At 38.6% G+C, this 14,396-nt stretch overlaps 1 protein-coding gene across 1 annotated transcript in view; it reads left to right on the top strand.

The window, feature by feature from the left end:
- Window positions 1–14,396, top strand: part of ADAMTS18 (ADAM metallopeptidase with thrombospondin type 1 motif 18) — a 61,954-nt gene that overhangs the window by 35,864 nt on the left and 11,694 nt on the right. The window contains exons 14-16 of the mRNA XM_032768121.1: window positions 8,557–8,698; window positions 10,086–10,212; window positions 14,126–14,330. Coding sequence (XP_032624012.1) covers window positions 8,557–8,698; window positions 10,086–10,212; window positions 14,126–14,330 — 474 coding nt within the window. The remainder of the gene's footprint in view (window positions 1–8,556; window positions 8,699–10,085; window positions 10,213–14,125; window positions 14,331–14,396) is intronic.

Genomic DNA, 14,396 nt, shown 5'->3' with positions numbered 1-14,396 from the left:
TATTGTGGGTTCAACACTCCATTTGCCTAACCTTAGAATTCAGGCCTGACAATAGTGGGAAATAAGCATTGAAAATATGTTCTCCATATTAGGTAAGCATCAGTAAGCAAAACAGCAAGGAGAACTTGGTCATTAAAAATTATGCAACTTTCCAAAGGAGCTTGCAATGGGTCACTGACTTCCAGTGGCTCAAAACACTCATTCACTCCCCACCATTGACTAGAATTGTGGGTAAGGGTTTAAACTAAATGCCACTATTTAGTGGGAAATTTATCATAGATGTGAGAGAATAAAGTAGCTTGACCATGGATAGATAAATTGATTGCAATTCAAGATAATGTGATAACGCATTTGCCTATTTATCAATGAAATGTGCTACATCACCTGCTGTATATCTATATGTGAAAGCACAGTGACTTTCTCAAGATGATATGACATAAAATCATTGGGAACATTAAAGTCTTCAGCAAACATACCTGAGATATTGAATCAAGGAAAAAATGAAAATTCTGTGAAAGATGATGGGTTTATCTCAACAGCAATAAGTAGCAGATGGATGGGATGTTTTACAAAGAGGCGAACATTCACAGGAAGAGAAGGTGCATGTAGCTTCAAAGCAGGAAAAAATGTCTAATTAAAACCAGTAAATCACTTCTTCTTTGTTGAATGGGGAAAAAGGAAAGGAAGCCAGATGGAATGACTTTACTGATTATCTAGCTGCCACTGTGAGACAGCCAGGTTGCAGTTATAAAGCGTTACATTTGTTATTAGCTACTAGATGATAAATTTGTATTGATTTCCCCTAAAGAGAAAGTGAGTTGAAGAGAGCAGGGATGTGCTTATAAGATACAGATGTAGATCCTACATAAGGGATAAAAAGATCTTGCTTTGGTGAAAAGAGATTAGCTGGACAGTATCCCTTAAAATCGTGCATTTAGCATGTGAACAGTAAAAAGAAGGAGACAGAATAACAAAAGAGGATAAATCTGAAACAGCTGCAAGTGGGAATGAAATCATACAGGACTTTCCAAGGATACCTCTTGTTAATTTTTAAATGACCTTAGAGGAATTGGCTGAAGAGTCCTGAATTCTCATAAGCTAATTGTAAGATATTATGATGCCATCTAGAAATTTTTAAAAGGATATAAACCCTTATGTTTCACAGCTTAAGCCAATTCTGGTCTCATTTACACCAGTGAAAACAGAGTAAATTCTGTAGAAATCAGTGGAATAACTCAGGATTTATATGATTAAGTGAAATCAGAATCTGGCTCAGTATATTGAAAATTAACAGGAAGTAAAGTTTTTTTGTATAACTAAGCTACCAAAGAAAGGTATTCGATTTGTAACCTACTAGGAATGCCAGTCCGGTAAATGTCAGATTGGTTCATAATAAGTGAAAACTGCAATGTTCTTTCCAAGAACACCACCAGTTCAACAAGATACAATTTTCCCCACACAGAAGCCTGCAAACTTATTGGTCTACCATCACTGGTGATACCTCACCTACAGAAATGACGAATCAGTCCCAGAGATGGAAGTGACCACAAAAATCTGGATCCATATTTAAAACTTCTCAAAACTTGGGTGAGGTAGGATTCAGTGTTTTGATTCAAGCCCATCTTTGAACATTACACAGATGCAGTATGAGAAAATAGCAAAAATATGTAGTGATGCTTGCTGGTTCTAAACAGTTGACAAAATGAACAATTATTTCCGTGAAGGGCAGGTAGGCAATAACTAGCATGATAGCTTTATGTGGTTCTTGTTTTAAAATATATTTATTTCTAATTACAACTTCTGTCTGCCTGCCTTTCCCAGAAATAATCATAGTTTTCTCGACTAGCTACAAGCCTCATTTGTAAGTTGGTTTGTATATCGTGCACTGTCAGGCTTTTATCTTAAGTCAATGAAATTAATATATTATCAGTGGCTTAATTTATGCTTGTTACATGAAAACCCAGTTTAAAACTAAAAAAGCCAGTCATAATAAGGATGTGTTGATAGGCATTTAAAAGGTTTGACTCACAAATTTAGGTATTACAAGGGAAACCTGGGATAGCAATGAAAAAAGTGCCTTAAACAGAGAAGCAGATGCACAGCTGGTTTAGAAAATGTATTGTTTTAGCTTTGAAATCAAAATTAGCAGCAAAAGAAAAGGTTTATTTACTCAAGAGAATTCAATTTATCCATTGTTTTAACATTTTATGTCCTAAGCAAAAGCTGCAGTTCTTTCTTCAGAATAGATTTGGCAGATTCCAGACCATAGAGCCTGTGGTTTTCAGACTCAAGAAGCTGTAAATTTTATAACTCTGCGCCCTGCGGTCCGAGCTGCTGAGTGTTGTGTCTGAAGTCAGGTGGTTGGTGTGTTAAAGGTAGACATTAAACAGTTCTCCAGAGGACCTGGAAATGTTTAAGAAGGTTGTTTGCCAACTGTAAATTTGGGAGCAAATGCCAGTTGACTGAAAAGTCTCTGGAATGTGTCCAGTTAAGTAGACTGAAGCTGGAGGTCTTTCCAAATTTGTAGGTCTAACAATTTGGCTATATATGTAGGCTTTAAATATTGGGTTATTAAGGAAGGGTTTTATAGTGAATGTTTGAAAATATGACAGAAGAGCTTGTTTCTTTGGCAAAGGGCAACTTTCCTTGATAATAACTTAGATGAACATTACACAATACATTTTACATGAATGCCATGGAATATAAATTATATTTATGCAATTTTCAGTTATACAATACTTGGTCTGCAATATTTTAATACAGCTATATTATGTTCCCTGTTACTAGGCTGAGCAGGGGTATTAGGTCCCTCTCTCCCCTTGCTCAGCATACCCAGCTCTTAGATCCAAATCTGATGCAGAATGCAGTCCCTGTTCTCCCAGTATCTCCTCCTGTGATCAAGTGGTTAAGAGGGTTCTAACTTATGCTTTTTACTGGCCAGAGTAGCCTGAGCAGGTATAAATAGGGAATTAATGTGTACCTTTTCACTGGCTGCAGTAATTTGTTCTCCTTTATTCACCTTCGTCAACAGCTTCTAACATTTATTTTTAAAACCATCAGCAGTAAAACCAAGGCTGCACGTAAAAAAAAAAGAAAAAAGAATAGATTCATTTGAGAAAGCAAACATTTGTAGAAATAAATAATATGTAATTAGTATTGGCAGTGCCACTTAGCATCAGGGTCCTATTGTGCTGGGCATTATATAATTACACAGTGGACATGATCTGGGACTCATGAATGTGTTACTGGCACCTTTCCTCTTGTGGGAAGGTCAGACAAGGTATGCTGTTGTTAAAAAAGCCTTTATGAATCAATTTACATGTCATACGGCAGCATTTGGTCACCTGAGCAGGGTCACTGAATGGGCTAATCAGAGCTATCTCTGGAGAGTGCAGTAAATATAAAATATCCTTATGTGTAAGGTCTTTGAGGCGGGGACTGTCTTCTTTGTTTGTAAAACATAGCACAGAGGAGTCCTGGTTCATGATTGGAATGCCTAAATGCTACTGCAATAAAATTAATAAATAATAATAATAATTATTATTATTATTGAACTGTTTTTGTATACCAACAAATCCTTCACGGTAGCCTTTCAGTTTCTTTTATAGGCCAAGCTGGTAGCACTCAGTGACCTGACGTGACCCATTGTAAGACCCTTACTCAGATGCTTATATCTTTGCCAAACTTTAATCATTTGGGCTGAGGTTTCTGCTTCAGGATTTGGGGGAGAGAGTAAGATTTGTTTTCTTTTTTGGAAAATTTCAGCCAAAAGAGTTTAGCCATTTCTGAGAGTGGGGATGGGAGGAGGTGGGAATAATGTTTTGACCATGTTAAAAATTTGTGGTGACCTTTACTTGGAAAGCTGTAGTGTTCCCCGGCTTTGGAGCAGGGATTTGAAATTTGGTATGGAGGTGGCCTTAATGTCAGAGATTTTCCCTTTGAAAATTTGCCCAAATTTGGCCAAGTTATAAACCTTTGAAAAAAAATCAGTTTGTGCATGTTCAGAAGAGACTTGCCAGAGCACTGTAGCTAAATTCCCCAAAGATTCTGTCTGCACTAAGCGTGCTTCAGCCAGGGCTGAATAGGACTTTCCCTGCAATTGTAGCTCTAGGATGCTGTGGGCAGGATATGAGCACCAGAACTGAGACTGGGATTCTCAGTGCCCCCTTCTGATGCCTAGGCAGCAGCATGTTCAGTCGCACATTCCCAGAACACCAGACATGGGGTGCTGGTTGATATGGCATTGGCTTGCCCCTACTGCCATGATCTCATATGCACAGTATATGCGAGGTCACACTGCATGGGGGATGCCATTTTAAAGACTGGGCATACCACTGGCATAGCCATGCACACATGCTGGGGATGAGAGGTCATGGTGGCAGGGATGCTGGAGTGACACATCATACATTATGGTGTCCCCCACTCTGGTTTTGTCTCAGTACCAGATGGAGGACAAATATTACAAAAGCAGGACTGTCTGGTTTAAGACCAGATGATTGGCCTGCCTACCAGGCAGTGAGAAGGAGGAAATTGCCTGATTCAAATGCAGATGGGATAAGAGCCAGACCTAGGACTGAGTCAGGGAGTCTGGGTGAACAGGAGGGAAACTGTGACTGGAGGTTGACGAGAGCGTGAAATTGGACATAGGAGTTGGGGGTGGGTCCACTAGAGCCAGGGCCAGCTCCAGGGTTTTTGCTGCTCCAAGCAGCGCAAAAAAAAAAAAAAAAGCCACGATCATGATCAGCTCTACTGCTGCCACTTCAGAATTCAGTGGCAATTCGGTGGCTGGTCCTTCGCTCCCAGAGGGACTGAGGGACCCGCTGCTGAATTGCTGCAGAAGACCCGGACGTGCCGCCCCTCACTGTTGGCTGTCCCAAGCAGCTGCTTGCTGGGCTGGTGCCTGGAGCCGGCCCTGACTAGAGCACACTCCCTTGCAGAGTCTGGAATGGAACCAAGATCCCTGCATCTCAATTCCTCTGCTGTCAGCAAATATTTTAGAAAACCACTGGAAAAGCTGTGTCTCTCATCCCTCTGTAGAGCTGGTCTACACAGCAATTCGCAACCTAGTATTGTTATCAGTTACTTTGCTAGCTGAGGTGACTGGGATCTTTGTGGTGGATCTAAAGGTTCCAGCCCTGCTTGTGGCTCGTGCAGGTAACAATATGATGCTTCATGATAGAATTTCTGTTTATTCAGTTTGCTTTTTTTAAAACCTAGCAAATTATACACATCAACACATTACAAGAGTGTTATTAAGGTTGCAAAACCAAGCATTTGAAAATTAGGAGATGCCAGAAATAAGGTTGCAACACTAATTTTTCCCTCCCGCGCCCACCCCGTGCTTGTGCATTATGATACAGTCTTTAATTATATGATCATATGCTATCTTTTGAAAGGACCCCTGCCTCATTCAGTGCACAGAATAGACCTGCTCTGGGGGCAGAATAGGGCTGTACAGTGAAGGAACTTGTTTGTCTGTAAGACTCCTGCTTTATTTGTTACAGAAGCTAGAAGGTGTGTAGTGAATGAAACAGGGCATTGTAGGAAGAAAAGGGATAGTCTTACATTAAAGGCAGTAGAATGTGTCCCTGGAGAACTGGATTCTGTCCCTGCCTGTGACACAGAGTTACTGTGTGATGCTGGGCAGGTCACTTAAACCAAACATTTCACAGGTGGCCACTAATGGTGTGTTTCTCATTTTGTGAAAGTCCAGCTTGAGACCATGGGGCGGATCTCTCTCTGCTGCAACTGAAATCAATTGGAATTGTGCTTTCAATATATAAAGTGCTCTATGGTACCTACAATGAAAAAATCAGGTCCTAGGTGTCTCAGATTGGGCACCAAAAATTAATGGACATTTTTGACTTAAATCTCTCTGTGCATCAGATTCCTATCAGTAAAATGGGGATGAAACGACCCTGAGATTTTACTGGGGTGTTGAGAACATTATTTAATGTTTGTGAAGCACTCACATGCTACAGCTATAGAAAAGTTGATGACAAAATGAATGGTTCTGCCTTCTGAGCATGGTTTGATGATTGTGCAGTAAATAAGGCATGGAGCCATACATTAAACAATGAGGATAAAACTAAATATAAAATAACGGCTCATAAAGCAAACATCATCCATTGTGTGCACCAAAAAAGGCAGGGTCCTGTGGACAAATGGTACGTGATCATGTAATTAAAGACTGTATCATAATATATATGCACAGAAAGGCCAAATTAAGGTTACACAGACAACCTTAATTCTAGTATTTCCTAACTTTTGCGTGTTTGACTTTGCAGCCTGAATAACATAGTTTTTCTGAGTAGTATTACTAGAAGTTGACACTTGATTCTATCTTCATATGTATACTATAAACATTAATATTGACTATTCTTTAAAATGCGACAATGGATAATTACTTTAAATTCTATTACACACATGCATACAAAACATATCTTAGTGTTGTCATGAATCAAACTCTGTGCACATAGCCATATGTTGTTTCCACCACTGGTTTCACATAATATACCCAAACGTAAACTCATCTGAGCATGAGGTGTTTTGTATCTGAATCTTGCAATAAACCAGAGTATGCTATTATTCTGCTGGATGAATATATTTTGCCTGTTACAGACCTGAACTTCTATATTCCCAGTTTGGATCAATATCAAGATTCACAGGCTGAAATAAAATGTCTGGCTAGTAGCAATGCAAAATATATCATCCATTATTTTTTCTGCAGATTTAAATAGCACTCTGTCCAGATCCTTCATATGTTCAACATTATTGCACTGGAGTTCATGTACATTTCTTCTAATTTTTTCACTGTCACTAGTCATTTCTTTTTTCCAATATATACATTTTCAGAATAGTTTAAATCCCTGGACTGCCTTTAAAAATGTATTATGTTGCTCTTGATCATAAAAAGATAAAATGAAAGTTTGCTGCTGGTTTTTGAAACCCTTCTGTTTAGCAGTGACTTCTACCTACATAGATCTACTTGTGCAGACATTTGGTGATACTGACTGCCCACTATATTTCACTAATGTCCCTGAAGTAAGTTATTAACATAGACTGGAATCCTATTTTAAACTGTAATGCTTATCAAAAACTGTGGTTAGAAAGTGAATGAACTGCACCTGCTCCATATCATTGTAATGGCCATATTGTTCAAGGAATAAAACTTAATAGAACACTGTAATTTTAGAAGTATTACATATGAGGCACAGTTTCTATTGAACATGGATATTAGTGTATTTTAGCTGCCAAAACTCCCCTATCTAAAAGAAATGTTATAAAATGGAAATTTCTGCTTCAATTCAAATTTGAGTTCAAATATGTGTCAGGCTTTTATGAAGCTTGTAATTTTTTGTTGTTGTTGTTGGAATGACTGCAGTAAATTTTAGGAAGTTGTTCCCATGAAAGGTGCAAAGTAATTCACCAGTAATATATTAAATATAGTGAAAACACACATCGAGGAGCACCACCAGCAGCCAGGCCACCTGAATGAAGTGGCCACTGAATTATTATAATCAAAGACATGTTTTCTATAAAATGTCTGCTGTGGGCCAGGTCTTCCCAGACCAAAAATAGGATGGGTGATATGCCAATGCACAAGGGAGCGATACAGACTTCCCCATCTTAGACATACTTAGGCAGATCCTTGGCGGGTGTAATTGTCATAGCTCCATTGACTTCAATCGTCCTCTGCCGCACAGACTTCTCACCAGCAACTGCATTTGCTGTGGATTTACTGTGTGACTATAAGCATGCAGGAGTACCTGTGCAGCAGCAAAATAGCTATTTTGTGTCCCCAGGATCCAGAAGCAAGAGAGACATCTTCAACCACATCGACTCCAACCTTCACTCACATTCCTCCGTCATTTACTCAGACTCTGTTTCAGCAAGGAATTTAGCACTGAAGCAATGGGACTTAAATACCTTGCTGAATTGGAGTTCAATGCTGGAAAGGATCAGCTAGCTTAACATCCTGCATAGCACAGGACATGGAGTTTCACCCGGCATCAGAGCCTGTGGCTTCAAGCAAGCAGCTGAATCACCACAAGAAGAGACCAGTACCCGTACAGAACCCCAGTGGATTCAGGGATCCATGTTTTAAAGAGGGATTTATTCTGAGTAGCCAAGGAACATGTGGGGCAAGACCATACTGAGAAAAATATTTGTCATGGTGCTCTTGGTGCCACCTCATACCAGCAGATGCTATTTCCACTTCCTGAACCTGATCTGACTTCCACTGAACTCAGTGGACTCTTTCCATTGACTTTCAAGGGTGCTGACTCATGCCCACATTTCGTGGACTATTCCACTGTGTTCCCTGTTACATGAAGTGCCATCCCCGCCAAGGTTTGGCCATATCACTATTGGAACCAGGACATTTCAGTGTTACAAAGGTGCATTGTATCTGCAGGAGTTAGTTCTGAATACTCTTTCAGATATGTAACGTATAAAAATACTCCATATAGACATCTTTAAACAGTCTCAGCTACCTTAGGAATTCCAGAATTTGCATATTTTTAATTCCCCTCTTTTTCCCCCTAAACTCTTTAGATCCTGTTACAAGGCAAAAATCCAGGTATTGCTTGGGAATACACATTCCCCAAGATCATCAATGAGAACAAGACATCTGCCAAAAGACATAGCTACTCCTGGGTGACAGTGCAGTCAGACTGCTCAGCTTCCTGTGGCGGGGGTAGGTAGCTCTCCTACATCCCATCCTTTCTTTCTTTCATTCCTTTTTAAAACACACTCCACTCCAAGTCTCTGTAGCTTTGTAAAGGTCTAAAACGTCATGTTCAGGAGGCAATATAGAGCATGTGTAAATTTAATCCCAAATAGCTGAATTCATCAGAGTCTAGCTCTGAAAGTCCATGTAGCTGAATGATAAACTTTTTCTCTTGTTTTCCAGGAAACATTTTATTATATTTATTTTTTCTAAATCCTGGAAATTCTGTCATTAAACCTAATTCTGGGACAAAGAGTGGAGACAGGCAATAGGCATGGGAGAACAGGTAGAAAAAAAATCTAAGCGAGGCTCATGTAAATATTTTGTAAGTTTCATTGACATATTTACCAACAAATCAGTGGAACTACTCATGGAGTAAGGTGCTATTCAGCATGAGTAAGGGTATCAGAATTTGCCCCTCTGAGAGTAGCATACGGGTAAAATCTCTATTTAATCTATTTAATCTCTATATGGCAGTAGCCAGAAATGTCTCTGTATTTCCCAGATTTCTCTTTGTTGTGCCCACAGACTGTATGTGAAGTATAGAAAAGTAAATCTATGGAATGCTCTTAAATCATTTGCAACCCCCAAATCAATGGACTATCTGTATATGGAATGATTCTAGCATATGTTCCACAGAAAGTTTCAATGGGGTTATTTATGTGAAGTAGGGTGAGAAGGCTTTGGCTCAGAATAAATTCACATGCAAACGGAGCATATAGCTATTTTGCACATTTACCAGAGTGTGTGTCAGAACTGCTTCATCAATTCAGAAGGCCCTGAAGTTCCAAGTGGTTTGGGTTCAGACAAATGCAGTTTTTCTATGATTAACTCTTAATATGTTGAACTCATAGGGAAAGTTCCCAATTGACTTTTCCAGCAAACATGGTTCAAAGTAGATATGCACCAGGAACAGCAGCCTCAAAGAATGTAAAGATAGCTATAAAGGTAGAAAAAAAAGTTTGATGGACCGTTTCTAAACACTCCAGAAAAGCTCTAAGAATTTTCTCTGCTCGTTTCTGCAGGTAGATGGAACTCAAAGAGTGGCTTTGTGGTTGAGTCTTACATTTTGCAGATATCTACCTGTGGTTATAAATTCTGCCAATACAGTGTTTGTCATAAAAATGTTATATCTGACTTCAGTGGCAGTCGTCACACCTATATTACAGAAAAATGAATTAACATTAATAGAAGTGGCCAAATTGGCCCCACCCATGTTACTCCATTGACATCCATGGAATTGTACTAGAGATGAGTCTGGTCTACGTTATTTAACCTTCTACACTAATACCCTAAATATAAGGAGAAAATGTAACAATTTATTTTATTGTATTTCTTTTTGATATTTCCTTAGGGCACATTACAGCAAAAGCCATTTGTTTACGAGATCATCATACACGAGTTAATTCCTCCTTTTGTGGCCCAAGGACAAAGCCTTTAACTGAAACAAAACTATGCAATGCTAATCCCTGCCCAGCATTGTAAGTGTTATTTATTCCTGTAGCGTTACTATGTGTTTGTGTTTGCCATACTTTCTGATGGGCATATAGAACTGTGTATTCCGCTAATTGGCTGAACCTTCCACAGCCATGATTGTTATATGAACTCAGCACATTTAGTGAAGTGAAATTTAATGGGATTTGTTTCCCTATCCAGGAATATGTTGGTGGGATATGTCAAAAAGATTTGCACTGTGGAATGGCCTTGTTTTAGTTAAAGTCTATAGTTTGTAATAAATTTAACACCCTTAAAAGTGGTCCAGTAATCGTTTGAAATTTCCTGCAAAAATTTAAAATTATAACACAGGACATTAAATCCAAATGGCAAATTATACAGTAGAGGCACAAAAAAATAGAGATAAGGTTTAAATAGCGGTAGAGTATCACGTGAGAGCCCCATATGCCTGCTTCAGCAGTTTCTTTGGGTTGCCTTTAGCCACACTATTGTCTGAATACTAATTTTAAGTAATCTTCCTAACCAAACAAAATCTGTTTGTATATGACTTATCTTCTGCCAAATGTATTTTTATCCAATGGGCTCAATTTTTTATAGACGGAAAAAATAATCTCTGATGTTTCCAACAGTCTTTTTTAGTTATTTATAAATGCCTTAATTTTGACTTGGCATTGTCTTCATATAATGTTTCTAAAATATAACATTTATTTTAATCATGCAACAAGGCCACGTATGCAACTGCCTTACTATTAATGGGAGCTTTCCATTTCCTTTCAAGCTAGTATGTCATACCTACTGCTAATAAGAATTAATGGTGAATAAAAAACATTTTTGACATACAGCATCATTCGATCATGCTGCATTAAATTGATATTCTCGGATTCAGTAGTTTAAGATGGAGAGTTGATGAATTTTAATAGATTGTTTTGTAGCATAACACAGAACACAAAGTTCAGAATATTTGGCATCCACTAAATGTATATTTGAGCTATGTATAGGGCCATATCTTCAGCTGGTGAAAATAGCTCCCTTGAGCTCAGTGGAGATTATATCATTTGAGGATGTAGGCCATAATGTTAGTGTGCAATAGCTTCCAATCCACTCATGCTGTAAATGCCCAGATATTTATTGAGAAATCAAAGAACAACAAGTGGTGAGCAGCAAATAAAACATATATAAATTTGGTAGGCAAAATAGGCAAGAGAGAAAGACAAATGTATCTTACTTATCATTTAAGTCAACATGATATTGACATGACATCATAAAAAAGAAGACAAAACTTTAAGGTTCAAGGACAAATCTTTACTGCACAATGAGAACAAAGACTCATTAATATGAGAAGGAATAAAATGACTACTCAGTTCATGCAGTAAGAATACACAGAGGCATCGGAATTGCATACTATTATGATTGGAGTAAAGGGCTGCCAAATCTAGTCATAATTATTGAGCTTATTTGAACTAATGGACGATGGTCTTGAAACATAGCCAAGATACTCTTGGAAAATGGCAGCTTACAAGAGGGCGTAAAACAGGTTTATTGCACTCTTCCGTATGAAAAGGTAAATTTTCTAGACACCTACTGTACGTAGGCTTTTAAAACTAACTATTTCTTTTTGGCTGGTTTACCTATCAAACTGATTAGTACCATTAGTATAACTAATTAAAACATATAGAATTGATTAGAACCAAGACTTTTCCAGAAGCATATGTTTCAAGGTAGGCTACCAAGGAGAAGACAGTTCTTGACTCCTAGTATTGACTAGATTTACTTGAAATAAGTGTTATATTATTTTCCCAATTTGAAAAAAAACCAAACATTTATTTCCTGACAATGCTATTGTCAAAAAGCAGAGAGAAATCCAGGCTGAGTGAAAGCAGGTTGTTAAGCAGGATGAAGGTCTCAGGTTTTTCAGATTCCCACTAGAGAGAGTTAAAAGGCAACCTCCATGTTTCTTTATTGCTTCCTTAGAAAAGCCTTCCAAGCTTTCCAGATCTATTTCCATATTTAGTCCAACAGCAGCAGACTACCACAGTCCTGAAATTGTATGGAATGCCTAAGGTGCATGATGTGTGTGTTAAAATTCCTTTGTCCTTTGATTTGGTAGCTTTAAAACTTCCCACAGCTTTTGGTACCTACAAATCTGGATTGTGACTCAAGAATTCTTCTTTTCCCAGAGGAAATCTTCCAAGGGAGGCGTCACACATTTTTAAACATGCAAATTAATTTTGATTTCACGCAGATCTGAAATACAGTCCAGTGAATGGTGCTCAGCTTCCACATAGTTACAAGAGTTCAAATACTTTCTGTTTGATATAAGCAGCTGCTCTGGTTGCCATAGGGCTTGTGCTGTGATAGTGCAGGGAGAGTTGGTGGCCCATGCAGTTGTGAATTAAAAGGGACAATCTCTATGGGTCATATAACAAAAAAGTGTGAGAATTCCTGTTTTAAAAGATTCAGTTTAATTTCAGTGCTTGACATTGGGAGAAGGTTTTGAAGACTCATTAATTTGATTGGATCAGTTCATGGATCTCCCATAGGCAGAGGATTTGTTTATATGTTTCCTTGTGTTCTTGCCATCTGTTTGTTGCACCCACCTGCTATCTATAGTCTTTGTGAGCTCTTTGGGACAGGGACTGTCTCTTTGCTATATGTTGTATGCCTAGCACAATGGGGCTCTGCACTCTAGTTGCCACTGTACTACAAAGAATATTACTCATTTTCCAAAGTGAACCCCGACTGTGCAGTTCAGCAATACATCTGAGGACGCTGTCTGATTTTTAATGACAATATGCATCAGTGAACCTTGTTGAGTGATTGGAGAATATATTTGCCCAGTAGTAGTCAGCTGGTTAATTTGATATTATTTTATTTAGATTTCAGATAATCTTGCTGGTTAAGCTGCCAAAAATATTTGTCTCAGGACATCATCTAAATCCTCTGAACTCTAATGACATGGTTGTTGAATTTAGCAAGCCATTTTTTTCTTGCTTTATTTTAAAGATCCACAGAACTTTGTAAACAGATTTATTATCCAAAGCAAAGACAAGATAACAATTGAGAGGAAGACTAGAATTGGCTAGCACAAAGAATACACGTAGGTCCATGTGCATTAGCCTCCATGTGTTTATACATTGGGGGTTGCATGCATGGAGGCTGAGCATCTGCAAAACGGTGCTTTTGAAAATTTGGTCCTTAGTGTTCTGCTTCTGCCATCCTGGCTTCTCTTTCAGAGTCTGTTTGGGTAGGCCCTTCTCTTTCTTTTCCTACACTTTTTTAGGGTTTCACAAGGTTTTGTCCTTGGTCTCCTCTTCTCTTTCCATTTGCTCACAAGCCTTCAACTAATATCTCTACCTGGTCACATCTGACCTGTTTTACTCTACCCTAATCTGTCCCTCTCTCTGGCTGCTCCTGCTGGAATTCTCACCATCAACTAAAACAGAACATGGCTTGAACGCACCAAGTTCCACAATATTCACCTGTGTAACAGCATGAGATTTTAGCGTGCCCTTTGTTCCTCTTCTCTCTCCTTCTGTTTGCTGCACTCACATGTTCTGTCTTGTTTCATATTAGATTAAACACTATTTGGGGCAGGGAATGTGTCTCTCCATGTGGTTGTACAGCGTCTAGCACAATAGGATCCTTAATCCTGATTGAACCTTAGAGCGTTGCCACACTGTAAATAAAAATAATAATTACTGGGAGTTTTTCCTGAGCAAGGGCTGCAAAATTTATTCTTGTTGCACTTCAAAATGTTCTTTGCAAATAGATTGCATGAGTCTTGCACAGGAATCTTGTCAAATTATCTAACGGCAACACCAGTCAAATGGATTGAATAGACTGGATTTTACATTTGAACTTAGTCCTCGCTATACTGATTATTCAGGGTGCATTATAAACCATGTGCTTGTAAGAAATAAATTCATTCTCTCCTGTAAGCTGGTCAACAGGTGAATGGAGTGTATGCAGCAAGTCTTGTGATGGAGGGCAACAAAGTCGCCCAATTCAATGTGTCCAGAAGAAGACTTTTCAAAAGGAAGAGGTGGTAGCACATTCTCTTTGTCCAGTCAGCACTCCAGCCCAAGTACAGACATGTAATACCCAAGACTGCCCACCCGAATGGAGCCCTGGACCGTGGTCTCAGGTAATTTAGAGAAATAATGAAAATGTTTTCTTTTGCCAAAGTAATAGCAATATTGGTACTGAGTCC

This window comes from Chelonoidis abingdonii, chromosome 19 (assembly GCF_003597395.2).
Source record: "Chelonoidis abingdonii isolate Lonesome George chromosome 19, CheloAbing_2.0, whole genome shotgun sequence".
Lineage (NCBI taxonomy): Eukaryota > Metazoa > Chordata > Testudines > Testudinidae > Chelonoidis > Chelonoidis abingdonii.
The sequence above is the reverse complement of the archived record's forward strand: the minus strand, read 5'-3'. Positions and strand labels throughout refer to the sequence as shown.